This window comes from Perca flavescens, chromosome 5, assembly GCF_004354835.1.
Source record: "Perca flavescens isolate YP-PL-M2 chromosome 5, PFLA_1.0, whole genome shotgun sequence".
Lineage (NCBI taxonomy): Eukaryota > Metazoa > Chordata > Actinopteri > Perciformes > Percidae > Perca > Perca flavescens.
Window position 1 is genome coordinate 26,299,156 of NC_041335.1, and position 27,351 is coordinate 26,326,506.

The following is a 27,351-nucleotide window of genomic DNA, read 5'->3' on the forward strand; positions in this document are numbered from 1 at the left end:
GTTTTAACATCTATCGGAGGAGTGTGTGTGTGTGTGTGTGTGTGTAGCAGTAACTGTAATGGTAGAAGCAGCAATAGTAGTGTTCAGCAGGCAAAAGTCTTGTCTTTCTGGAGAGACAATGGCTCAACAGCAAACCCAACCAACGGTTGACCCAAAAAGATGCAGCAGGAACACTTCAAAGTATTAATGGGTACTATCAACAGATCTAGCTTGTTTCAAAAATCCAGGGGGAGACCTTAATCCTGCTTCTGCATTAGAGACCGGATACAACTTTTTTGATTTGGTCCATTGGTGGCTGTGGCTGGTTTGTTCCAAGATTCATCAGCAACATTCACTTTTTTTCTGAGGCAACAAAGCTTAAAGACAACACTTCCATGTTGGCTGGCGTGCTGAAAAATGTGCAGCCATGTTTTTGTGTGTGTGTGTACCAGTCAGCGGAATGACGGGTTGCTTCCAAAAGTGCCAGGCACAAATGACAAACTTACCAGCCACAGCTAACATATACCAGCATTTTATTAGTGTGGGGTGATTAAATCTTTTATCTGAATACCACTTTCACGATAAATCAACTTGGTCGTTCTAAAAGTCTTTGTATTATCGGATTTTCTTTTCCATTTTTGTCTTCTTCGTGCGATTGTCACCCGTTCTTCCCTCCAGATGTTTGCAGCACCACTCAGGCAGTCGTGCAGGTAGGCAGTGAGTTTAAGAACGATCACAATGTTTCTTTTACTGGCGGTTGAACCAGTCGGGAAATTTTCCCTACAGGCCGACACGAGGCGAAAGGTCTTTTTCCTTGACTGTAGGAAAGAAAGAAGGTAGAAGGGAGTGAAGGGAATGGTAGAGAGACACCTCTCAGAGGCTCTGTGCCCCCTAAGGCCCATTGTGGGCTCAGTCCTGTCCAATCTGGCCCAGTCTAAACCTTGTTAGGCCAAATCCAGTCTAGTCTGGTCTGGCCTAGTCTAGCTGGGATCCAGGGTTTTAGAAGAGTGCTTTGGATCCCTGGTTCTCGAACTCTGACCAGGCGTCGTTCAATTCAATGAAGATCATCTTAGCGTAATGTTCATAAGGCTGGCCCGTTGTCTGCGGAGAGAGAGAGAGAGAGAGAGAGAGAGAGAGAGAGAGAGAGAGAGAGAGAGAGAGAGACATTTGCAAATTAAGAATTTTTATCTTTCACTGATTTTGAGAGGGTTATACATGCTTTTATCACAACTCGCCTGGATTACTGCAATGCTTTAATATGTAGGTGTTAGCCAGGCCTCCATTACAAATGGTTCAAAATGCTGCCGCTTGACTCTTGACTTACCACAACCCTTTAACGAGATCACATTATACCTGTTCTTGCCTCCCTTCGTTGGCTACCGGTTTGCTTTAGAATACATTTTAAGATTCTGTTCATTTTTAAAGCTCTTTATGATCAAGCCCCAGCTTATATCGCTGAACTAGTGAAGCAGTCATTAAGGTCATTAAGGTCTGCTGACCAGCTACTCCTTGTTGTCCCTAGAATGCTCAATAATATGGGAGATCGATCATTCTCAGTCGAGGCCCCAAGGCTGTGGAATGAATTGACTCTGCACGTCAGATTGGCCCCCAGCCTTCACATTTTTAAATCACGACTTAAAACTCACTTTTAGTCATTGGCCTTTAAACCTGCTTGAGAGTTGTATTCTGCATTTTCATTTTCCAGTTTGTTACTTGTTCTAAATGTTCGTTTTGTTACTCATGTGTTTATAATCTGTTCTAAATCATGTCAACGTCCAGCACTTTGGTCAACCTGGTTGTTTTAAATGTGCTTTATAAATAAAGTTGGATTGGAATAAAGAACAGCTAAGATGAGAGTCGACATATTTACTGTAAATCATGCTGAAAAGCCTTGTCACTGTGTTGGTAGATGCAGCATGTAATACTGTACCTTATCTGGATGGACAATCAGGACAGCCTTCCTGTAGTACTTCTTCACCTGGTCAGGCGTCACCAAGTCAGCCATGCCCACAGGCCTCCAGCGGGTTTCACCCTCCCACAGCACAGTGTTAAGAGTCGACAGCAGCGCTCGGATGTTTCGCTCCTTCCCCTCAATCCAGTCCAAGATCTGCAGCATGACAATAAAAAACATTGTTAGCATGAAAAAAGGCACAATCCCTGATCAGCACCTGGAGGCTATTTCGTGAGGAAAAGCTCTTTGGCATCCCCTGCCAAAAGGTGCCCACCAGCCCTCAGTGGGGGTAACGTCAGACAGGCAAGCACTGCTCTTTCACTTCTCCCGACCAGATTTATCCGGCTAATCCAAAGATCGAACCTTCGCATATGTATTTAGTTTGTTACCTGTAATTTAAGTGGATCAATTTCTTTTGTGAGCTCCTGTCTCCTCATTTCAGCGATGGTCCTTGGTCCCTTTCTATCAGGCCTAGAGGCAAAACCCTGAGTTGACAGCAGGTCCTCAAAATCATCCTCCTTTACCTTCGGCTTGGGGCCTGCGTTACAACATGGCACAGAGAAACGAAAATGACATGGAAATTGCAATCAGACTTTGTCATACAAATTAGGTCTTTGTGGAAAACATTGGCTCAATTCCCAAGAAGAATTTGCACCAATACAGAACAGAGAACTATAAAAATACTGTGCATATATTACAAATTTCTGGTAACTTTCAGTAGCTTATTACCAATTACGTCTATTTGTTTCTTGAAGATGAGATAAAAAAAAACTATGAGTGAATTATGGAAGATAACATGGAACATAAAAATGATCCTTAAGTCCTAAAACAAATCCTTTCACCTCTACTCAATGTCTCTTACCAAATCCAGGTCCACGAACGCCTCTGTCCTCTCTCCCACCAATGACACTAGAGAAGTTGAGGTTGTAGTTGGGTTTGGTGGACTGTGTGCCTGCAGGCTGAGAGGCTGAGGATGCTTTGGAACCAGGTCCTGAACCAGACATCCAAGGTTTATTCTGGGCTGAGGTGGGTCTTCCAGACTGCCAGGGCTGGGCTTGAGGCTTAGCAGATGAGGAAGTGGAGGAGGAAGGAGCCTTTGCACTCAAAGCAGGCCCGGAAAGATTACTGCTGGAGGAAACTGCAAAAAACATGGAGGAATGGCAGTTAGTTACTTGAAATGAATTTATAAGTTTATAAATTCACAAGTGATCATTTTCCCTTTTTGGACCACTGATCACAGTCAGCGCAGTGTCACCATTACAGAATAGGATATCTGACCAGGCCTCTTACCTGGTAAATTGGAGCCCAGGTTTCCTAGGTCGGCAAAAGGATCAAAGGTCTGAGACTTGGCCTTCGACATAGGTGCCCCACCAGAAGCTACAGACACAGTATCAATATGTGAGTTCGTTTTTTTTTTTGTGGGTTTTATAACTTTCAAGATTGTCTAGACAAATTGACTGACAAATTCATAGTGCTCCGTTAATTTTTAGTCAGCCACAAAGCTGATTATTCCGTCACCCACCTGTCTTGGTATAGTTGGGTTTGCTGGTGGTGGCGCTCATGCTAGTGGTGGAGCTAGCTGCCCAGCTGTCCCACCCACCCAGCAGGTCTGGTTGGCTGGCTGATGATGTCATTTTAGGGGCATCATTCACTGGTTTATCTGTTAAGACATTACCCGTTAAGTTTCTTTTGCATGTTGCCATACGCCACTGCTTGCAGCAAATGCCAAAAGGGAGGAATGTGACACCCACATTAGTGTTTGTAGAAAACACGAATATGGGTTGTCCAGCTGAGAAGATTTTAAGATACTGTAGGGAAGTTTGTTGGTGCTGAGTCAGGGTAAAGTGTGCATGATCAAACATCATATCTTCTCAAAGTAGTAGATAATACTGCCTGATATAATGAGGCAGCAGAGGATCATTTGAGACATAACGCTGGGCGATGTCGCAGTAGATAATGAACTTACTAAGGTTGAAGAGGCTTGTGTTTGAAGCAGGAGTGGGGTTAATGTGAGTTGAACTTTCAGAGCCTAACAAGACTCCGAAAGGGTCTGGCCCAGAGGCCTGCCGAGACGAACCCACAGTGGGGCCAACACCCGAGCCAGACACCATCCCAAACGGATCAAACAGGTCGTCCATGGCTGAAGCGAGAGAGGAAACCGTACATTGAGGATAACTGGAAAGTTTTTTTACAACAATGCAGTCAGCACGTATTAAGCCTCAGCCCTTACATTTTGAGTCCGTTGTGCCCCCCACAGCAGGCCCACTGAAGAACAAGTCCTCCTGCACTGCTCCTGTCTGACCAGCAGGGGGTGCAAAAAAGTCGTTGAGGAGGTCGCTGTTGCTGGATGCAGCTTTCATTCCGCCCTGGACTCCTTGATGAGGAGCAGAGGACGAGGACAGGGAAGGGTCGGAGTTCAACCCTAAGAGGTCTGCTGTGTCATCGATAGGAGATTCCTGGGCTGCAGGGAGGGGGCTCTGAGGGGAGGTAGGGACGGCAAGAAAAGAAATTAGTGAAGTTATGGAGGAAGAAAATGTAGGCTTTTGGCTCTGCTTCATAACTCTCTCAGGGTACAAGATAAAGGAAGTCATACTGTTTATATCTAGTGATATTGATATAACCAGCCACCAAAGACTTTTCACCACCTGGAAGTCTGCATCAAACAGTGGTTCGCTGGGGTCACGTGACAGTGGCTCCCCGCCCGGGGCAGAATATGAGTACGACTCTCCATCTGATTGATCACTGAGGTCATCCTGATCATTCATGGATCCCCCTCCCTGACTGTCTGAGGCATCCTGAGCGCCACTCACATCTACAAATATAAGAAGCTGGTCAGTGGAAATTTTAGGCACATTTAGGCACGGGGGGGGGGAATCTGGGAAAATAAAGGCGAGTAGCACTCTCCTCTTCTTTAAAAGGAGGACAATAACCAGAATAGTGAGGCTGTATGGGGCAAAATGTAAACGATTTTGCCAAATTTCAAAAGCTAAACTATTATCACAAGAACACAAGAACATTACCTTCCCAATCCAGTGTCTGGAAGAAGTTGTTGGCGTTGCTATCGGTGCTCACAGGAGATTCCAGTTCGGCTGCATTAGAGGCTTCTGGGGTCTGAGCCGGCTGGGACGACTCTGAGTCATAAAATGCTGAGGAACCTGGCTGACGAGGCAGCTCAGGTTTACCTGTAGGGATTAAGGTATACTATTTAGTTCCCATGTAGAATTGAATTGGAAAAAAAGTGTAGAAAACATGCTTCCAATGGGCTTGAGGGCAGAAAAGAAGAAAGACGACTGATATATCAGTGAACTGAGAAACAGATGCATGGAGACACACAGCAAACCAAACCAAACTCCTAGCCCCTGAGACTAGCTTTTGTAAAGCAATGCCACCTACCAAATTTGCTGAGGATTTCCTGCTGTTCATCACGAGAGGAGAAAAGGATTTTGGGATTGAGGCCCTTGGTTTGGAAGCCCTCCCAAGGAGGGGTCTTGGTGCTGGGTCTGTCTCTGGATTCCACCTCGATGTCCAAGTTGACCTGGAACAAGTCTGGGTACTTCTCCTGGATGTCACAGGCATCCAAGTCATACCTGAGAGAAGAACAGATAGATTGGAAACAGGAAGTTATAGAGAAACCGCAGTTTAAGAGTTAATTAGAAAATAAGAAATCTGTTGGTGTTGATATTATTGTACAGGAAATAAAAAAAAAAAAGTTGAAAGCTTGGAGTGAAAATGATCTTGTTTAGGCAAAAGTATTGCATTTCACAAAATTGTGTACATACTTGGCAAACTTGACAGTGGTCGCATTTCTGGGGACAAAGCCTGTGTGGAACTGGATCTGAAACATCTTCATGGACGCCATCTGAAACACAACATTATATAGTTTAAAATTAGCGTTTCTGTACTGTTCTGTGTTGCACTTAAGCTTGTGGGTGTGTGTGTGTACCTTGGCCTGTAGACGTCCTCCCAGTGTAGATCTTGCATGGTAGATCACCACCAGTACATCTCCTTGGACGGTCACATTGAGGGGAATCTCCGCTCTCCCATCCTCCATCTTAAAATCCCTGGAAAGAGCAAAAGAGTGAGAGAGAGAATGAATAAATGTTACTATACTTTTATGTAGGTAAAGCTGAAAGGCATTCTTGTGTGTATAAACTTACCTCATCTTGTCGTACTCCTGTGATGTGCTGAGGACTCTCTCGTCTCCAACATAAACTTCGCAAAACGGTCTGCAGCCATTACGCTGCTTGTTAAACAGCGGCATGGGTGTCATGACGATGGAGCGAATTATTATGGGCTTGCTGTGGGGGACGATGGGCTCCTCTGCCATCATGTCGCACATATACTCTATATACCTGCAACAATCCAAAACTAAATGAGGATCTTATATTCTTAGCTTTTGTTAAAGAAATAATAGGTTGGTGTAGGAGGAGGTAAAAGCTTGAATTCTAGTGTCAAATCCGACTATGACTAAATGCCATAGTGTGTTTTCATACCTCTTGTGTGAGGGTGCAATGCCAGGCGGGCAGCGTTTCATTGAGAACATGTAGACAGCCGCCTCAGCTGTGGTGAAAAGGCGACAGAAACACAGGAAGGAGCAAACTGCCACCGCGGATACTGCTCTGCCATCCTAGAGACAAAAGGTGAGGGTAACAATTAAAGATATCGCAGGTGTCGTCCTCCTCCTTATTTTTGTCCTCATCATCTACTTACATCATGGTCTTGACTTCCTCTTACCCCCTCTCCCTGTCTAGTCATGCATGAAAGACTAATGGTACGTGTCCATGTAGATGATTTTTTGAGGGCATGATCAGCCCACTTCCCAGCATTGCACGCTAGCAGTTATCAGTTTCTATTCAATGGCAACTGACAAGCAAAGAAAACAGGCTACATCCTTCTATAAGACCGAGGGCTGCACCTGATTGGATGAACGCTTCACGTGGGGCAGTCTGCTCACCTGATTTCAAAACAGACCATAAGCTCGTTTGGAAAACCTTCTCATATTTTTATGGAAATAGTTTACCGAAATGTGTTTCTGATAACATTTTATGAGAGAAATAGGCTATGCAGTTGCTGAATCTGTCTTCATAACAAATCGTCAAAGGTCAGCTTAAAAGTGAGATTTTGTAAGGCAGCAAGTCAAGCTGGACACTCCTGATTTGCATAAAGTGGCCTGGATTCAACTTTATGCAAGTGAGGAACTTCTCCAAAGTCCCAGCGACGCTTCCAGAATGCATTGCACGGCTGCTCACATAGACAATGAATGGGAAGCGGGGAAATTACGCTTACAGTGGACACGTACCATTAGACATGAGTCATCTAGTAGGTGGAAAGAAATTACTTACCAGGCAGTGTACTATACAGATGTTCCTCTGGTCTTGTTTGAGCCATAGATGCATGTTCTTACACACACTGTAGAGACTGCGGAGGTTGGGGGCGCGGCGCACTTGCCAGTTACACTCTGAAACCTACACACACACACACACACACACACACACACACACACACACACACACACACACACACACACACACACACACACACACACACACACACACACACACACACACACACACACACACACACACACACACACACACACACACACACACACACACACACACACACACACACACACACACACACACACACACACACACACACACACACACACACACACACACACACACACACACACACACACAGTGAAGGATAACCCTACTCTCACAATAGCATATACTGTGGCAATATTAAACGTATGCATCATAGTGCCAAACAGAAACTGTGGCTGTTATGTGTAAACAAATTATCCATTCACACAATGACATACCCATATTGAGACAGGGACGTTTGGTAATGCCACACCCTCACACGCATCCACCCACCAAAAAGGTGCATGCACACACAAACACACTGCATACCCTGTTGTGGAATCGAGAGGGCCTGTATGATCGTTTGGAGAGGTTGTAGACAGCATAGTGGCCAGCATGACGTGAATCTAGAAACAGTCGGACGTCCTCAATGTTGTTCTTTATCGCTGACTCCACCCCTTCTGCTGGGAAGGACATGACTACACACACAAATACAGAGAAATGTGTAACTATTACATCAAAAGGTTTATTATATAGTAAGATAAGATATGTCAAGTCCCTTTCATTTAAAGGAACACACCGACTTATTGTGAATTTAGCTTATTCACCGTAACCCCCAGAGTTAGACAAGTCGATACATACCCTTCTCATCTCCATGCATGCTGTAAGGCTGTCTGACGGCTCCAGCGGCATCAGGCCAGCACAGAACATGCAGGTGAATGGTTCCAGCAATCCTACTGCTCCGAATAAGTGACAAAATAACGCCAACGTGTTCCTATTTACATTTTGTGATTTATAGAGTCACAGCGTGTACAAAAAACAACATAACATGAGACACAGCCGTCTTCTAACTGTAAACAAACCGGGAACTATATACTCAATAGTTCCCGGTTTGTTTACGGTTAGAAGATGGCTGTGTCTCATGTTACGTTGTTTTTTGTAAACGCTGTGACTATACAAATCACAACATGTTGGCGTTATTTTGTCACTTTTGTCACAATTCGGAGCAGTAGGCTAGTTGGAACCAGTTACCTGCAGGATCTGTGCTGGGCTAAGCTAATGCTGGAACCGTCAGGCAGCGTTACAGCACGCACGGAGATGAGAAGGGTATGTATCGACTTGTCTTACTCTGGGGGTTACGGTGAATAAGCTAAATTCCCAATAAGTCGGCGTGTTCCTTTAAGACATGTCTGAATAGAATGATCTTTGATTTTCATAATGAGTCTGATTGACAAAATGATGCAGTAACAGAAGGTTAAAAAACTGCATAAGTATGTAGCCTACCTGCTATTCTGGAGGTGATATATGAAATATCTAGGTCCCCTTTGGCATAGCTGTAAGAGAAATTACAAGTGCACTTATGAAAGAAGTAGGTATACAACATAGTAGGGAGGAAAACACAAATCATTACAAGCAAAAATAAAAATAAAAACAGTTTTAACTAATGCACAAATATAGCTTTTAACAAGCTATAAGCTTTGTATTATGATACACACACTAATACGACTTGCAGGGTGGAGATATTCCCAATTGTTGCCCTTTATTGAAGGCTGTCCCACAATTATGCAAATTAGACTAATACACAGTTGATCTTTCCTTAGTCTTTAATGTAGCCCACGCATCTGGCAGATGCTCGTTGTTGTATAGGAATACACTCAGGAGGATCATTACTGCCAATAGCTCCTTGTTGTTAGGTATGATTGGCAATTAATTGATGTAAAAAAGTAGGCTACATTGAATTTTACAGCAAAATAAAGCATACTGAAACTAAAACAATGACATCAGCAAAAACAATGCAATATGATTCCCATTGAATATTAAAATTGAGTATGCACAAACAAACTGTAGGCCAAGCAAAGAAATTAATCTATCTATCTATGCTGATGACACTTCATTTTTTTTCTGGTGTCAGGACAGACAGGTGACACTGGTTAAGACACAGATATAGCTAAAATGGTGATTTAGTAGGCGGTGGAGTCATATTAAAACTACTTAACTACCATTCACTCATTCATTCAATCAATCAATAATTCATAAAGCCAAGTGATTCCCAAACAGAAGTACATCTGAAGTTGCTTTTGGGTGCATGGAAGCATTGTAGCTCGACTGATTTTGAAAAAAAAGAAAGAAAAAAAACGATCCACATTGATTCAGCTTTAACACCTGAAAGCCATATTGCAAGTGCATGATCAGTTAGCCAGAGAGCAGAGACGTTCAAAGTGATGAATGAATGGTTGAAATAAATAACTGAAAGTAATGGATAAACAGTTACAACAGTTCGCTTAAAGTAATAGATACATGTTGAAATGGCTCAAAGTAACGGACAAACAGTTGATATACTTAGCTAAAAGTAATGGAATGGTTGAAATAAATAGAGGAATCAAGGAAAGGGTACTTGGGAGTAAATGACAAGGGTAGGGGGTACATCTGACAAAAAAGGTTAGGACACTTACATAGTTATAAATAACTTTCTGCTAAATTAAGGTCAACATTTTTAACAGACCACTTCAATTTCGAGGGATGTTGCATTTGCATTTTCGTTTACTGGGGTTTCATTTTATAAAGAACTGTCGGACGCAGGTGGTATAACGTGCCTTTTAAACAAAGGCCATCATTGCTACACCGCCAGCTCTTAAATCTGTAACTTGTTATCGACCGGCCCATTCACAGAGAATATGTTTCACTTGTTTGTTATTTGCTGAAATCATTTTCCAATCATCTGGCCCTTCCATTCACTCTTTAAATGATACTCATCTGTGCATTCACATCACACTCATGACATCACACTCTGCATTCAGTCATTTGAATTATTGAATGTGTGATGTTAGGATCAGCAAGCTATGATGGCGGGCACGGCACAGCAATAGGCTTAGTAGGGTTTTTCTTCCTCAAAAATCAAACACAAACTACAGGAGCACACAGAGCAACGCATGAGTTGACGCACTCCACTGACCCATATTTACCTTGGGTTGCTAGGTGATGGACACATAGTGGGACCATGAGGGATTGGGACAGAGAAAAGAAACAACAAAAAATAAACAAAACGACCAAACAAATGGAACAAATCGATGATAGAATAACCAAATGAAACATCAAACTTTAACGGATATGGAAAGAGTGGTTATTAAAGGAACACTTTGCTTATTCTCAACCCGCCAGTCTTTAACATCGCCACTGATTGCTGAAGCCAAGTGTAGCAGACTAGATTACTCCCACCATCCACTGACTTACTCTCATACCAGTGGTTGGTGAAATAACTACAAAGAGAAATAAAAATAGGTTTAGCTTTTTTTGGGAGGTTCACAACTGCGAAGTCTATTAGAGAGCCAAGCAGCAGAATGTTCCTTTTAAAAAAGGTAAAATCAGGGGGAAGGGTAGGTATGAGTATGAAGGCTTACATGGTCAATTTGCAGGTGTACAATCATCAACGTTTACTTCAGGTTGATGCAACATGATGATTGATTTTTTTTTTTTTTTTTTTAAACGTTATGCCATTTGGTGGATGCCGATATAAGAAATTCCAGACCTTGAGTGTATACCAGTACACTAAATTTAAATTCTACAGTGAGCTGATTTTTTTACCCTATCATCAAATTGAAATACATGATTACCAAAGTAAACAAGATGGTGAAATTGTTTCAGTTCCATAAGTAATAAGTTTGTATATATGAAGTTACAGTAGCCAGTGCAAAATGGGAAAAGTTTAACTGAATGTTTAGTCATCTCCAGGGAAACAAACATAAACATAATGTGACTCATGAGATCGGTTCAGCAGCACATGTCCATGTTATGCCAAGTGATGAAAACAACTGTCAGGTTAAATAAATAAAGCACAATGCGTGCAAACTGATCTGTAATGGCAATAAAGATGAACTGAAAAGTAAACAACTATAAATAAATACAACAATGTAAAAAGTAACAATGTTGGAGCCACCTTACCTGGCTACGGATTGGATGACCTTAGAGGAAGTATCCTTTATGTTGGTCAGGAAGCGCTCTGTTCCTCCCCTCAAGATATCCAGGAGGCCACTGCCTGACTGATCAGGATCGTATATGCCTATAGGTATTGTGGGAAAACAAAGAGAGAATGCTAAATATAATAGATTTGCAGACTGATATTTGGCTTTAGCCAGAGACAGGGAGACAGTTTAACCCACAATGACAACAGAAACATCCATGCAATCCTTGCATGAAACTCTGCAAAATGTGTAATAATTGCTTTTGCAAATTAGCATCTAATAAATGGACCTACGTACATTAGAAAATATCTGTTTGCCAAGCCACAATTAATTACTTAAATGACTAAAAAGAAATGTTATTGAAAAATACATATTCTGACTGTAGATGTGGGTAAAATGGCACATTCCCTCTTAGCTGCAATGTGCATGACACTCATGATAACAGTATTACACACACACAAACACTGAATGGCATTAAGAAGTTGTTTAGCAAATAGGGTCAAAAACTTTGTTTTAATTTTAGGTAAACGCATTGGATAAAATCAGTTGATTTCAGCTGTGGTGAAGCTGCCAGATGTTGAGATACAACAACAGGCTTCATGTATTGCCCAGGTCAGACAGGAATGGAGCCACTGTCTTCAGAGAAACAACAAACATATTCTGCCTTTCGACAGATAGTTGACTGGCCGTGCAGAAATTCTCTTAATGGACAGTATACAACCTGCATGTGTAAACATGTTGTTTGCTTATACAGAACAGACCATTAAAAAAATCCTGCTCTATAGCTGAGAAATAAGATTGAGAGTAACATATCTCAAAATGTAGGGATACCATGTGTAACTCTCAGTTTATCTATGTGTGGGATATCACTGTGTGTGCGAGAGAACTATAAAAACAAACCCAAACCTGCAAACGCTAACAAACACTGTCCCAAACGCACATTGAGCATAATGTTCAATTGTCATTCAAACAAACCATTACCTGCATTGTTGTGGACGTTTTGGATCTGCATGGGCGGCTGGGCTCCATTGTTGCCAAAACCTCCGTTCTGCTCCAGCAGCTGCAGACATTCATAGCCGTCATACACAGGGCGCCAACAGTAGTACGCACTCAACATTGTAACAGGTAAGTCAACAAAATGAAGACTTTGTTGACAAAAAACTTAAAAGAAACTTGCAGCCAGGACATAAGATTTTGCCCAAGATGTTAAAAACAGATCTTCCTTAGAAATGCAAACAAGTTGTCATCTTGAAAAATGGAAATAATACCCAAAATACCAAATTACGTCCCAGCAAAGAAGAAAAATAGACCTTGATGAAAAATATGGTCAGAGGACGACAAATAGGGGAACAGAAAAAGAGCATCAATCACATTCTGAGTCTGAAGCAACAGGTCTTGTCTTGGTCTCTAAATGTAAAAACACCAGAATCCCAAAACGTCGCACAATCCTAAAACACTGTAAATAAAAAAAATAAAAATGTTTTTGTCAGACATGCTCGATAAAATCATTTTGAGATGAGAACTGTGTCTGCATTAAGGCAGCCAGACAGATATTGTGTCTCGCTTCCCCTCCAGGAGGTCTACCGTATTCCCCTTTCAGTATTTCACTTCACTCTCGGCTCCCTTCCTTCAAAAGTTTTCTGCTCAACCTCCTCTCTGCTCCATCTCACAGTCTGCCTCTCCATATGTCTGTGCCGCAAAGCAGCACAGAAAGAAGGGGGAGGAGAAGAATGAGGATTATAATCCCCTTATGGTCCAGCAGGGAAACCCCTTCTTAACCCTAATCAGATCAGCAATCGGCAAATCTGCCTTCGCTCTGCACACATTTCCCGGCCTTATCGGGATTCGGTTTGGTAAAAAAATTGGTTGGGATACAGAAGAACTCGGTGGAATATGTTCTGAGCAACGGGATAGAATAAGACCGAAGAATCAAAGTGTTTGCAGTACTAAAGAAAAGGGATAAGGATTTTCCAAGAGTGGTAACAAGTGTATGATTTCCAAAGAAGAATAAGAAAATAATTAGTATTCATACTTTTAAATGATGATAGAAATATAATTTAGGACACATACACTGGCTCAGCTACATATCAGTCATGTGTGTATTGCACACCAGAAGGTTGTTGGGAGAAAGAAGAATTACTGTAAACCTGGAGATTTTTGACACCGAAATCAGCTTTCCATACTGTTAAATCCCAACTGTGGCTGCAGATTTGGTGATAAGTACCAGGATTTGAGTGAAGAATCATAAGAGGCTGGGATTGCTCAGTTAGTCTAGACCAGCCACCATAAAAGGCAACATGCTGTTCTATTCCAAAATCTTGGCGAAAATCTTAAATCTGATTATGCTGAATTAGCTACTGTGGGTGGTAGCCTTTTTTCTGCCTTTAAATTCACCATGCCACCCAAAATACTCCTGAAGTGTTGGTATCACTTCATGCTTGTTTTTTTATTTCAGTTTCACCCATTTCCCACCTCTATGTCTCGCTGTCTCTTTGGACCCATTAGGACCATGCCAGCTGGGAAGAGAGGAGCCTGGGAAGGAGAATACAGACTCCTTTCAGCCTGCCACTGTGTGTGTGTGTGTGTGTGTGTGTGTGTGTGTGTGTGTGTGTGTGTGTGTGTGTGTGTGTGTGTGTGTTGCATGCGAGACTGAGCATGTGTAACCACAGCAGCAATTTGAGCGTGTGTGCATGTTTACGCACACTGCGGAAGGAGCCGTGTGGTCGGACTGTCAATAGCCTCTTCACAGGCTGGCAGACACTGAGGATGTGCCGCTGTCTCTCAACTTGTTCACTCCAAAATGCGCTTGGTGAAAGTTGTCACCTACTCAAAACTGATAGCTGAAGCACAAGCCATAATATACACTTACAGATAAGGATAACACCTTCAAATGCATTTTCCCCTGTCCCTTGTCTAGGAGAACAGACTAATCTATCAGCCACAGACAATATGTTGCCCTATTTCAGTGGTAATCATCTCTGAAAATCTACTATCTGGTTGTTTTAACCTCAATCAAGAAACAATGACTTTTCCTTGAAGGGCTTGAAAAATAGCACAGCAAACAGCAACAGAACAGCACGGTAAATGTTGTGTGCTCAAGATAACATGACTACTTGATGGTTTTTAAAATAAAAAATAAAAAAGATTTAGAAGTTTTATTGCATTATCACTTCTTGAATCTAGTACCGTAGGATTTTTTTCTTCTTTTACAACAGCTCTGAACACAATCATGCACAAACCTACCTCTGTAATGGGAGACTTGGGGTTGACGTTGCGTGCTGCTGCTATCTCCTGGAGCTGGTTGACCAACTCTGTAATAGACAGACGCTCCTCTGGGTTCACCTTCAACATGGAACCTGGACAGCAGGAGCAGGAGGACGGGGTGCAGTGGAAAAAGACGCAAATGTGAAAAATGTAAAAGATGTAGTTAATGATGAGAGGGATGACAAAAAGATGGAGAGGAAGCAATCCTTGAACGAGACAACAGCCAAACATTTGCAAAATATGGAAATCACGGATGTATAGGATTAATTAGTACCAATTTGTCATTAATCACATGCACAGCAATCAACGTGAATAATCCAAATTATAAAAATGTACTATTTTATATATTCTTTTTAAGTTCATTATTAATGATACTTTTGTGCCACTGACTGTTTGCAGGAAATTGACAGATTTACATTTTCCACCAGGCGGAGCTGTTTAACTTAACTAAATTAGCCATAACAAGGTACTGGTGGTATTGCCAATATTCAACTTGTCATGGCATTCCTCTGTTTCTATATTACATTACATTACATTTAGCTGACGCTTTTATCCAAAGCGACTTCCAATTAAGTGCTTTCAACGTTGAAGGTGCTAAGTACTAAGTGCAAGTACATTAGCTTTAAATAAGCAATATATATATATATTTCTTTTTAGAAGAGATGTGTTATTAGCCTTTGTTGGAAGATGCGTAGGCTTTCGGCCGTCCTGATGACAATAGTGAGCTCATTCCACCATGAACTACTATATGAACATTATGTCAAGAGGTCCAATTCAAAACATATTTCAGGCTGTTTAAGGAGACAGTAAATTTCACCTGTGGGGACCACTGTGATTAGTGGTCAAGAAGAACACAGGGGGAAAGAAAGATGGATGAACAAATGGACAGGCAGGCAGAAACTAGCAGGCATAAGAGAAAGTTACGTACGTATGAGGTTGTGATACACAGTGTACTTGACATCGTTCTGAGGGATGGAGTATTTTCCGTTGACGATTTGCAGCTTGGCCCCCTCCTCGAATGGGTGCTGCTTAAAACACAGCAGGTAGAGGATGCATCCTAAGGCCTGCGTGGGAGAGTGGAAATAATAAAGACAACAATAAACTCTTAAGCCACATTTCTTAATGAATAGAAAAACAGAGAAAAAAGCACAACAAAAGACATTGACACAAAACACTGTCAGTAGATAATCTTGCGTTTGTGTCCAAACAACTAACAGAGAAAAGACTAACTAATGCCTGTCAATGACCCCACATAATAATTTAGCTTCATAGTTTTGTTTATTTACACTCAGTATTCCTAACATCTACCAATCACTAAACGGGATGTTTTGAACTTTGATCATCTTGGATTAGCTGTGACAGAAGAATAAAAAAGGTAAAAGCTCTGACCCAGATGTCCTGTTTATCATTGATGGGGAAGTTGGAATAGAGATCGATCATCTCTGGTGTTCGGTACGCTGGAGTGGTGTTCCTTGTGATCTACATACAAACAGAAAAAAAGAAGAAAAAAAAACTAAACACACACAAACACAGCTGTTGGACCCATGTGGGGTGTTGTAGTAGATAAAACCAGAGCCAAGCATCCAGCTATAGTCAGATGTTGGTGAATCTTGGCTCTAACTGAAGTTCTTCCGAGGAAGATTTATACAATTAAGAACATGCTTTGACAACCTTTGGGGGAAAAACTGTTTTACATGAAAAGGAAACACTATTATGTGTTCCCATACTGAGAGCTACGCATGCTTTGAAACAAATTATTCAAATCTAAACAACCAGCCGTCCACCTCAGATTTTCCTCAAGCATCTCTTTTGTGCTACTAGTCTGAACACCAGATAGACTCGCAATTTATTACATTTAGCAAACCATCATGAGGCCATCTGTGTGTGTGTGTGTGTGTGTGTGTGTGTGTGGTTATGGTATTATTATGATTAACCTTCATCCGTGCTTCCTGGACCTCTAGCTGTTAATTCAATCAAACGTTTCTGGTTTCTGTTAAACACCATGACGCCAGTATTGTCAGTGATCCACGGTCATTTCTTAATGCGTTTTTCCCCCCTTTCAATTGAAGAATTGACTTTCATAGAGAAATTAGAAAAACTGTATTATATAAGTGTTTTCAATCATTTGAAACAAGATCAATGTTAAGCCTCAATGTATTGTATAAGGAGGGCCATGTTGAGGTAAACCATTAACTGGTGTGTGTGTGTGTGTGTGTGTGTGTGTGTGTGTGTGTGTGTGTGTGTGTGTGTGTGTGTGTGTGTGTGTGTGTGTGTGTGTGTGTGTGTGTACCTCATCCTCCACCATGGACCTCTTCTGTGCAGACCAGCTGTAGTCAGGGTAATGGGACACTGTGGTGGCGCTGCCAAAGTCACACAGCTTGATGGTGCCCTGGTTACTAATCAAGAGGTTCTCAATCTGCAACATATCAAGTAAGAACAGTGGGTTAGTATGTCACTCAATACACATTTAATTACCAATTAGTAGTTTATAGTTAGATCAATTGTTGTGCTTTTAAATTGCCGTATCTCATTCATTTGAAACTAAAATGTAGTTAAACTGAGGTGTTGCATTTAACAAATTCATTCCAGGGAGCTGCAGATCATGGATACTTTATCAATCTGGGCTTACTTTTTACTGGAATTGTACCTCGTACGATTTCATGCGACAAATAAAATTTGACTGATCGATTCACCAGCTCTTTGACACATCATTCACTCTCACCCAACGACCGAGGAACAAAATACCTTGAGGTCTCGGTGTGTGATTGGAGGCTTCTGCTTGTGCATGTGCTGCACGCCTCGGCACGTCTGGTAGAAGATTTTCAGCACGGTGTCACAGGAAAGGAGAGCCCTCTGCTCTACTCGCTTTATAAAGTCCACCAGCTGACCTGAGGGAGAAGAGATAAATAAATAAATAAAAAAAAAACAGATGGATGAATGAAAGTCAAAGTGAAGAGTAACACCTGTCACTACACAGATGCCTTTTTTTGTCTGTTGATTCTAAGTCGTACGATTCATTTGGGAAGACACTACAGATAAATGTCTTGTATCATGCAATAAAATAGTTAATCAAATAATGAAAAGGTGCTTCACACACACATCGAATAAATGACTGACTAGTGTTAATACTTATTTTTCAAGGATAAGTAAGATTGCTCACAAAGCTGAAAAAACTAATACTGAATGAAAACAAAGTCTGTTGTAAACGAACAGTCAGACTAAACAGAAAGGAAGTAGAGCAGGAAGCAGAAAGGCTGCAGACAGGAAACTATTTCATCACGGGTGCCTTTCAGTTCGTTACTAGGTGAATGGTTCGCACTACTCAGACTTACTGCAATTTGATTCGTTGAATGAATTCGTACGGATTTAGTGGTGAAGTCAACAAAGCTAAGAGGTAGAAGAATAAGTAGAAAAAGTGTGCAGGAATGCGCGTGGTTACCTTTACACAACTCCGTGAGGATCAAGAACTCGGCCTGCCCGGTGTCCGACTCCTCCTTACTGATGGAGGCAGCAGAGCAGAACTGAACCATGTTGGGATGACCGGACAGCTTTTTCTATAGAGCAAGCAGGTCAAGGAACATGCAGTACAAACACTACTGCGGTTGTCAGTTGGTAGGATTTACCTGTGGCTTGTCGAATCTAAAAATCAAAGTGACCAATTAAGCAGTGAGTTTAAAATCAGTCATTGTGGCCATTGATCTCCAACAATTTGAAATCAACCTACTCTGCCTTCCACCTTGATGCATAGCCAAGTCCCAAAGGAGCAATTGTATTCCCAAACTGTACTGTAGCTTGCTGGTCAAACACTGAAAGCAGCAAGAGACTGTGGTTGGGTGATAGGAAGAATTCACTGGTGACTTCAGACTTTATTTTTCTGCCTCGTCAGCATTTGACGCATTAAACATCATGCAAATAATCAAGTTCTAAAAACACAATGTCGCAATGGTACCAGGAACACAGGGCTTCATTTATCAAGAGCCTGTGCCACCACAATGTGCTACGCAGCATGAAACAACATTTGCGCAACAGTAGAAGAGATGTCCCAGCATTTTTTTAGCTGCTGGCCAGAAGGTTTGTTAGTTCCCTTCGCTGACGGAGTGATCTCCTCCATAAAAAACTGGAACTCCATAAAAAAAAAAACATCTCCTTAGACATTGAAATAAGGTGGATGCTTCAGTGATTTGCAGAGATGTATAGTAACGAAGTAGAACTACTTCACTTCTGTACTTAAGTACTAAAATGCTGTATCTGTACTCTACTGGAGTATTACTTTTTTCCTCCTACTTCCACTTTTACTTCAGTAGATATTTTCGATGAGTTTAATACTTTTACTCCGATACATTTTTTATGTGCTGCACCGTTACTCGTTACCACAACTTTTCGGCAAATTTGACCAATAATCGGAGTTTCCCGTGACTTCAACCAATCCCAGCAGTCCCACGTGCCAGACTTTGTATCAGTATGTGACTCTGAGAGCCACTGACCAAGCGGGAGTGAGAGAGAGCTTGGTTCCGATATGAAGACGAGACGTATGTGACTCCAACATCTCAAATTTACCAACAAAACGTACATCGAAATATCGTGCAAAACTTTCCAGACCGTCCTGCCAACCTGTATATATTTTAACATAAAAGTTGAATGTAACGTTTTTTTTCACTAAAGTTGCTGAAAGCTGCTGCTGTTTAAATCCTGTCGGCTCTCTGCAGCGGGCGGGGCTGCAGCTCAGTTCCCCCCCGCGACTGACACACACAAGTGCGTGGCACTATCTTTGTGGGGACCCGTCATTGACATAATGCATTCCCTAGCCCCTTACCCTAACCATCACAACTGAATGCCTAACCTTAACCCTCACCCTAACCTAATTCTATCTCTAATCCTAAAACCAAGTCTCAACCCTCAAACAGCCCTTTAAACTTGTGGGGTCCAGCATTTTGGCCCCACAAAGCTGTCCGGACCCCACAAGTATACTGTATTCCCGGTTTTTGGACCACACGCGCACGCATGCTAGGAAGCACAACTAAATAACAGATCTGTCAATCAAAACAGATTTTCAGATTTTTAAATCTTCTGTCCTGCCCATTACTTTTTTTACAGTAGAGTGCTTTAGGAAAGATTCACAGATTCGAAGTCTATGTAAGTAAAACACTGTAAATATATAATCAGTTTCTGTATTGCACCTTCTGAAATGTGTGTTGTTGCCAGTAAACTACAAGTGATCTAGTAATGACCGTACACTACGCTGGAGATGCATTCCACAATCTTGTGAAGCCATGGGTTACAGTTTAACTTGCCTTTGTCCCATGTCACCCTCTGCTATGTGCTAAAATAGACAATCTCTAAACTAACTGATCATAATAAAAAAAAAAAAAAAAAAGTTCCTTTCCATCATGCCCTGGAAATAATGAAGGATACCATGAAGCAGACTTCCTGTATGATTTCCTTGTTCTTTTCTTCTTCATGCGACAGCAGCCTCTGAAACAGAAGCACACACACACAGACCATTGGTTCGTTGCTGCTCTGTGATCAGGTGAGACGTCACCTTTTACGAAACATACCTAAGAGCACTGAACAAACACGTTTTATCTTTTCCTCCCATGTGCATCCATTATTTATTTGTCCTGCATTAAGTGCTGACAGTTAATTGCTGAACTTATAAACAAAACAAAGCATCGTGACCTACACAGTTCAGCAGTATTACGAAGAAGTGCCCACTGAATCTATTTTTTCCCAAAGTCTTCATAGTAAATATAAAAAAAAAAAAAAAAAAATCAGTATCTGCAGTGTTTAATTTAGTTGAGGAATGCATGAGTACATATACAACATGGACAGAATTATGAAGTATGGAGCAGATGGTCCCCCCATAATGAAATCTCTGACATAATTCTTTATGTTTTGTTTTTTTGGGGTGGGGAGGGGCATTTCTGCCTTTATTGGATAGGAAAGCTGAGATATGAAAGGGGAGGGGGGGGGGAGAGACATGCAGAAAAACCATCAAAGGTGGTATTCGAACCCTGGACCTTCTTCGAGGAATAAACCTCTGCACATGTGCGCCCACTCTACCTACTGAGCTAACCGGCCACCTGCCATAATTCTTTGAGCATTGTCGTTCTCTAAGAAACAACATTCTCAATAGGGCTGCACAATTCATCGCAATTTTATCAAAATCGCAATATGGACTAGTTCAATATCCAAATCGCAGGGGGGTGCAATATTTGTTAAAGGTTAAATATGTGTCAAACCATTCGATTCTGAATGAAGTATTGTGGTGCTGCACGAGAAGTTCACATTCACATTTTTTTTTTTAACAATTTCATCATAAGTGTTTAGCAGAGCATAGTGTCTACATGTATGTGTAGTGTTTTACTGTAAAGGGTCACGTCCACTTGGATGTTAAAGTCCATTCATATGAAGTAACGCAGTGCATACTGCATTCTGTACTGATTGGTATTTACTAATAATATGTAGTATTCAATACATATTACAACGATGTACTGTAGAATGCAGAATCAATGTGGACAGAGCTAATGTTTCTGATTCAGTGTATCATTTATAGACAGCACTGTGCCTGCTGACAAATGAGTGGATGAATGAAAGTACAATATAGAGTACTACAGCCAAAAAAGTGAGAGTGGCTCAGCATGTAACATGCAGCAACAGGTAGAATTCCCTCAGTGGGTACACCTTGATCTTACCTTGAGGGCATAGTCTTTACCGCTGCTCATGTCCTGGGCTTCATACACAAAGGCAAATCCACCTGAGAGAAAACCGAGAGAAACCAGGATGTCACATGCATCGTTTACTGGCAGTTACATCTACATGAATAGTACATGCACTCTTAAGCTCTTAAGTGATACATAATCAGTCGCTGATGTTCAATGTATTGTGGAAATTGTGTGATGCAGAGCAGGATGTGTTGTAACACGGTTTAATCTAGCTAGGGTCTTGAATTAATGTCACATTTTCTATGTCTGATTAGTTGTCGTATGATTGGTGGACTTTAATGAGTTAAGTGTGGTTCTAACATAGAAACAAGTACTCAAACTAAAACATTCACACTTGGTATTTTATGTCACTGCTTTGTGCCATCCCTTAGGGCAGTTATTAAAATAAAAATAAAAAAAAAAAAAATACTAAAAACAACAACAAAAGGGCCAAAAATAAAAGGGAATATATAGGTATAAAACTTAATTTATCCCGAGGGAAATCGCTGTGCAGTAGATGTAATACAAAGTGGGAAGAGTGCAAATATGAAAAAGTCTAAGGTGCAAATCCAAAATGTATATATACAATGTCAAAATCAGGTTTACAGTATGGATCAATAGATATAAACAAGTTAACGGTAGGATCAGTCTAGGTGGGTTGCATATACATATGTATGTATTAAATCTGAAGTATAAGTAGTATAAGAGGACACGGTTAATACAGAATGTTAATGATAATGTCCCTGATATTGCACTTATTGTCCCATTATTGCACATTGCGTCCTGTTATGTAACGTGAGTCAGTTTTAAGGAGTAGAGTTGTAAAAACAAAAACATCCAATGGAGGTGGAGATAACGGCACATCCCATTCCATAGGATACTGAATTCAGTTAGTTTTACCTAATGACTGCAGAGAGCACTAAAACCTCCAGCAACGCCCTGCTTCACACACTCATAATCAAACCAGGGAGCTGCCACGTATAACCACAGTCTTATCTGCTGGCTACTGAGCAGCCACATTACAAACATTTGAGCTTAGGTGCCTTGCTAAAGAACACACAACATGAGCAACCTGCCTGTCACAAGCTTACTTTTCTAACTTTTGTTTGGGCCACTGCTAAGCCCCTGCTGAATATACACCTTTTCACTGAAGGTGTGGCTTAAACCTGAACTGGTGAAAATATGGGTCATGATGCAGAAATAATCAGACACATATTAGGGAGGTAGGAGAATCACTTTAGCTTGCTACGGTGTTCTTGGAGCCTTCACAGAATAACATAAAGCTGGACAGACCGTTCTCAATTAGACATACGTTTTTATAGAACAGCACCACATTGTTCTAATTACAATGTAATTGACGGAGAAAAAAATATCTGTGCCACTGAGAGCCCAGTTATTTAAATGGACCATTGGTCGTAATATAGTCTGTATGCATATACAAAGTTAAAATTATGACAATTACTATACATACAGTATATACATAATCATAACTTTTTTTTTTATACATCACAATGTATTTCTCTTGAAAGCGCAACCTTTTATTTCTAGATTTAAAAATCGGTGCGGCTCGTGGACAAGAACTTTTGGTTTCCTAACATTTTTGTCAAGTGTGTGTCTGTGTATGCATTTAGCAAGCCACAGTCCAAACAAGGCCAGGCAAAGGTTACCATAGTGATAAGTCAATCAACTACAAGCCTCACTTTGCTCTGTGACAACTTGAAAGAGCACCGTCGAGATTCTAATCTTTATTTACGTAGGGAAGATTGCTCAGGTGATGAATAAGAGACTTATTTGGCCAGTCCTGAGTTTTTAAACTTGTCTGGGATTCAAACCAGCAACCTCATGGTTGCCGGCCATTATGTCTTTACCATGAAAGGCAAACACTGGTTTCATTGCATTTCTGAGCCCATGCCCTACACTTAACGCACACTTTACTACACCTAACACAAAATGCAACAACTGGCTATCAAACCAGAACATCATTTATTGTCCATTAGAGCAACATTTATGAGCCATGCCAGTGACTTTGCTGTGAGGACGCACAGCCGTCCCTGTGGGGATCACACGTCTTTCTCCGTCTTGTGCTGGCAAAGGGAGGGACTGAAAACTAAAAGGCTCCATTTTCTCTGCTCCAATTAAAGATCTATTCCAAGAAAAATACGGAAAATGGGGGTCAAAATCCTACTCCAGGGCGCCCGGGGAAGCTCAGTTGGTAGATCAGGCGCCCATATATAGAAGTTTACTCCTCAACGCAGCGGGCCCGGGTTATTACCCCTCTCTCTCTCCCCTTTCATGAATCTGGCTGTCCTGTCAAATAAATGCCTAAAAATGTACAAAAAATAATCTTAAAAAAAAGAAATTCCTACTCCATTATACCCAAACATATTAGGCCTAAATCTTTCTAGAGCATGATATTTGTGGTTGTGTTAAAAATGATTAGAGGAAAACATAAGGAATGAAACACAGCGTATCCACTCAAGCGCTGAATAAAGAAACGTCTCTCTTCTGCGGTTTCACCTACATAGAGGAGGGCCAAAAGAAAGGAAAGGCCACTCAGGTTCCCCTGGTCTTACTAACCTGAAGAATACAGAGAATGTGGTTGTGAAATTTAGCTCAATACTACCATGACAACCATCACTGTGTGAGGACTTTTTTTCCTCTTACATTTACTCAACAGCATTATGTGGCTACCCAAATAGATTCTTTGAAGTGCAACAAACCTTGAATGAGTGTTGCCTATCTGGCCAAGTGGCTAATACAGCAGACAGACAAGCTAGTCATGGCCCTTCAAAGATAGAACCATCTGGTTACAGCCATCCATTGTATTCTCTCACCAAAGATGGAGTTGAGGAAAACACAACAAAGGCACGTTTCAAAGAGCAGGATGGGAGTTTGAAAAGGGCAAAGGTTTAGTGTAAAATTATTTGATTTGAAGTGTGTGTTCCCTCTCTGTAAGCCTTTGAACCAACAATGTGACTACAGCTGCACTAACACTGTAATTCTACTGTTGATCAGAGTGGAATTAGTGCCGAAACAATTAGCTGATAGTATATATACAGAAAGAAGAAAACCGTTTTAATAATCAGTTAATTTTTAAGTTTAAAAATGTAAACCATTAACTGGTGCTTCTCAATTGTGAACATTTCTCTGTTTAAGATTTTTACACTATTTTCTGGCATTTTTAAGGACCTCAAAAATCATCTCGTTAAATCGATTTTTCGCAGCCTTACCTTACAGCCTTTTTTCAATCTGCTGTTATGGTTTTATAATCCATAACTATATCTAATAGAAGGACATTGTTTTCTACACATACATTTAAAATGCAGTTAGGACTGAACGCTCAATGGTGTTTTAAGCCCCCCAACGTCTCCTTCCAGGCAGCGCTGCGACCGTTGACTTCAAGGCACCTAACCCTAACCTGAACCCTAACCATTGCCTAATCCTGGGGCCTTCCAGGCAGCGCTGCCTGGAAGGAGACGTTGGGGGCTTGAAACACTGATAAACGGACTGAATACGCCAGAGAGTTTCGAAAAGTGGACATGGAAGTGGGTACTTTGAATTACGAAGGAAAGGCTGTTTCTATCAAAAACTGTTTCCTTGCACATACGGTGATGAAACAAGCTGTCAGTCAGCAAGTTCCCGAAGGTGGACAGAGATGGCTCACACTTTTTCAAAGACACAGCAGGGAGACTTGCCCACTTCTTTAATGTCACTACATTCGCTAAAAAGTCAACAGTCAGTTGAGAGTTTGTCTGCTGAACCAGTGAAGCTACACCATGGATCATGACTTCAACTCTGACCTAGTGGTCTGACCATGCTGAAACTCTGTTACACCGGGCAATGACTTACTTGTTTTTGGGCCTAACTGATCTCACTGCATGTTAAACAAAAGATTAAAAAAAGATTTCTTGTTAAATGTATTTCAAATACAATTTGTGGTTAAATCTGTATTTAATCAATATTTTTGCCACTTTGCAGCGAGGGCAAGAATCCATGTTCCCTGCCACAGAGAAGAAACCTGATCTCTGGGTTTGCATGGGTCTGGTAACCAGAGAGCTGCAGCATACAAACAAATACAGATTGCTCTTTCAAATTGAAAGATACATTTGATAATAAAATAGTGGTTCTTCCAGCATAGGATGATTGGACAGAGCCATATGTTATGTTTAATACGAGTTTCATATATAAGACAACATATTTAGCCTAATAATATATGTATAAAAAATAATCAGCAAAAATCCTTTTTTATTTGAGATGGCAATTAGGCAAACTAGTCAAACTTAAAAAAGTTTCAGCTGGACAAAATGTTTGCTGATGCTGACCTTCCAAGAACCAAATTAGAAATGTTAACATCGGGTTTCATCATTTTATCTTTTGTTTTGTTCATTTGTTTCTTTTGCAGCCCTGGCCATAAACACGTGAATACGTCTAAGAGGGAGGGATCAGGTAAGGAGTACTGGCACTTAACCAATCTCTACCTTGATTTCACAAAAAGGAATCCAGAATAGCTCTGCAGATGCTTAGATGGGTCTGTTTTTGTAATTAAGATTAAACGACTCCTTAACATACCAAGCTAAGTATTGCTTTGGTGACAAGATTGTCATCACGGATATTTTCCCTCTGCCACGGCCTTCCTTTCTGCTCCCTCTATTATGATCTTTCTCTTGAGGCAAACATGTCTTTCTTCCAAGGAAGATGATGATAAGGTCTGAGGTATGTAGCAAGCTATGGGCTGGGAGTTGGTGGACGTGCAAAATTCAGCTTTGCTGTAGCTGCAGCTATTATCATGACAGCTCAGCGACAATAAATGGGTTACGTACTATGCAAGCTGCAACTTAAAGTTGTCTATGCATCACCTTCGCACATCCGAATCTGGAAATGGATTTTACTGCTTGTTAGACACACACGAAACCAAGTTATAAACTGGTGTTTACTTGGTGACTCATAGCTCTGCAGTTGCAAACGCTATTGTCATTGACTACCAGTTGAAGTATGTCACTGATGCTAGCCTGTTAGCTAGGTAAGCTAGCTAGCGTGCCTAGCCGCACAAGACGTTATCAACATTTCTCGTACTGGTACACCATCTCACCTTCCGCGATCACCCTCTTGATCCTCAGTTTCAAGTCACCGAGCTCAACGACTTGTCCGACGAAATCATTCTGGTCCCGGCTGGCCGCTCCGGACGAACCGGGGCCGGCTAGGAAATCCAGTGCCGACTGGAAAAGGGACATTTTATCCAGCGCCCTGCTTCAAACTCACATAGGCCGGCTTCAGGTAAGGGAATGTGCCGTCTGAACCCCAGCAGACTCAGCGGAAAAACTCTACGGCGGTCTACTCTGTTATAAAGGCTTATAATCAGGTGATATTATTCTTTTACTGGACGCAAACATCCTCTTCCTGCTGCTAGGCTGACGAGGCCGCCACCATAGCCAGTGCTGACTTCCGTGAAGGGTGATGACGTCAGGACACAATTAAGTCATGTGATGTAGAGAAAAACTATGGAACAATACAAGATGATCTTTTCCAGTCAAACGCAATAGGCATGTCGCAACGTGCTCGAATCCTCGATGTAATATTAATATATGGCTAAACTGGATAAAACATTATGAAAAAAGTCGTTTTTGTTTTTGCAATGAATGTAGCCTACTTTGAAAAACCCAAATGTGTCAGGCATTCAGTAAACATTTTGCATTATAGCATCTCTGCATGGTAGCCTACATATTTTTCTTGGTTATATACGCTAATAAAGTCAAGAGGACGTAATACACACAAGTTTAAGTTCCACACACTTTATAACATATAACATTCTTCTGATAACTGAAAAGAGCTGTAATCTAAAGTAACTGCTTCCAAAGTGGTCTGGGGACCCCCAGGGGTCCATGGCACTGCCAGGGGGTCTGTGGAAGGTT

At 41.3% G+C, this 27,351-nt stretch overlaps 1 protein-coding gene across 2 annotated transcripts; it reads right to left on the reverse strand.

Moving 5' to 3' along the window:
• On the reverse strand, window positions 1-26,900 carry gak (cyclin G associated kinase). Of its 2 annotated transcripts, XM_028577758.1 has the most exons (30): window positions 26,532-26,900; window positions 21,434-21,495; window positions 20,154-20,213; window positions 18,181-18,295; window positions 17,487-17,629; window positions 17,032-17,157; window positions 16,131-16,220; window positions 15,670-15,805; window positions 14,721-14,833; window positions 12,459-12,537; window positions 11,458-11,575; window positions 10,482-10,490; window positions 8,803-8,852; window positions 7,849-7,997; window positions 7,273-7,395; window positions 6,424-6,557; window positions 6,088-6,282; window positions 5,874-5,991; window positions 5,710-5,789; window positions 5,324-5,517; window positions 4,951-5,112; window positions 4,576-4,742; window positions 4,161-4,407; window positions 3,897-4,070; window positions 3,453-3,590; window positions 3,221-3,307; window positions 2,793-3,068; window positions 2,320-2,468; window positions 1,910-2,086; window positions 1-1,080 (listed from the first exon to the last, which is right to left on the reverse strand). In XM_028577758.1, the coding sequence occupies exons 1-30, from the start codon at window positions 26,671-26,673 to the stop codon at window positions 979-981; spliced, it is 3,915 nt and encodes a 1,304-aa protein (XP_028433559.1). In that variant the 5' UTR covers window positions 26,674-26,900; the 3' UTR covers window positions 1-978. The 2 variants fall into 2 exon arrangements, with proteins under 2 accessions (XP_028433559.1, XP_028433560.1); XM_028577759.1 differs by lacking the exon at window positions 10,482-10,490.
• Between the last annotated feature and the right edge of the window lie 451 nt (window positions 26,901-27,351).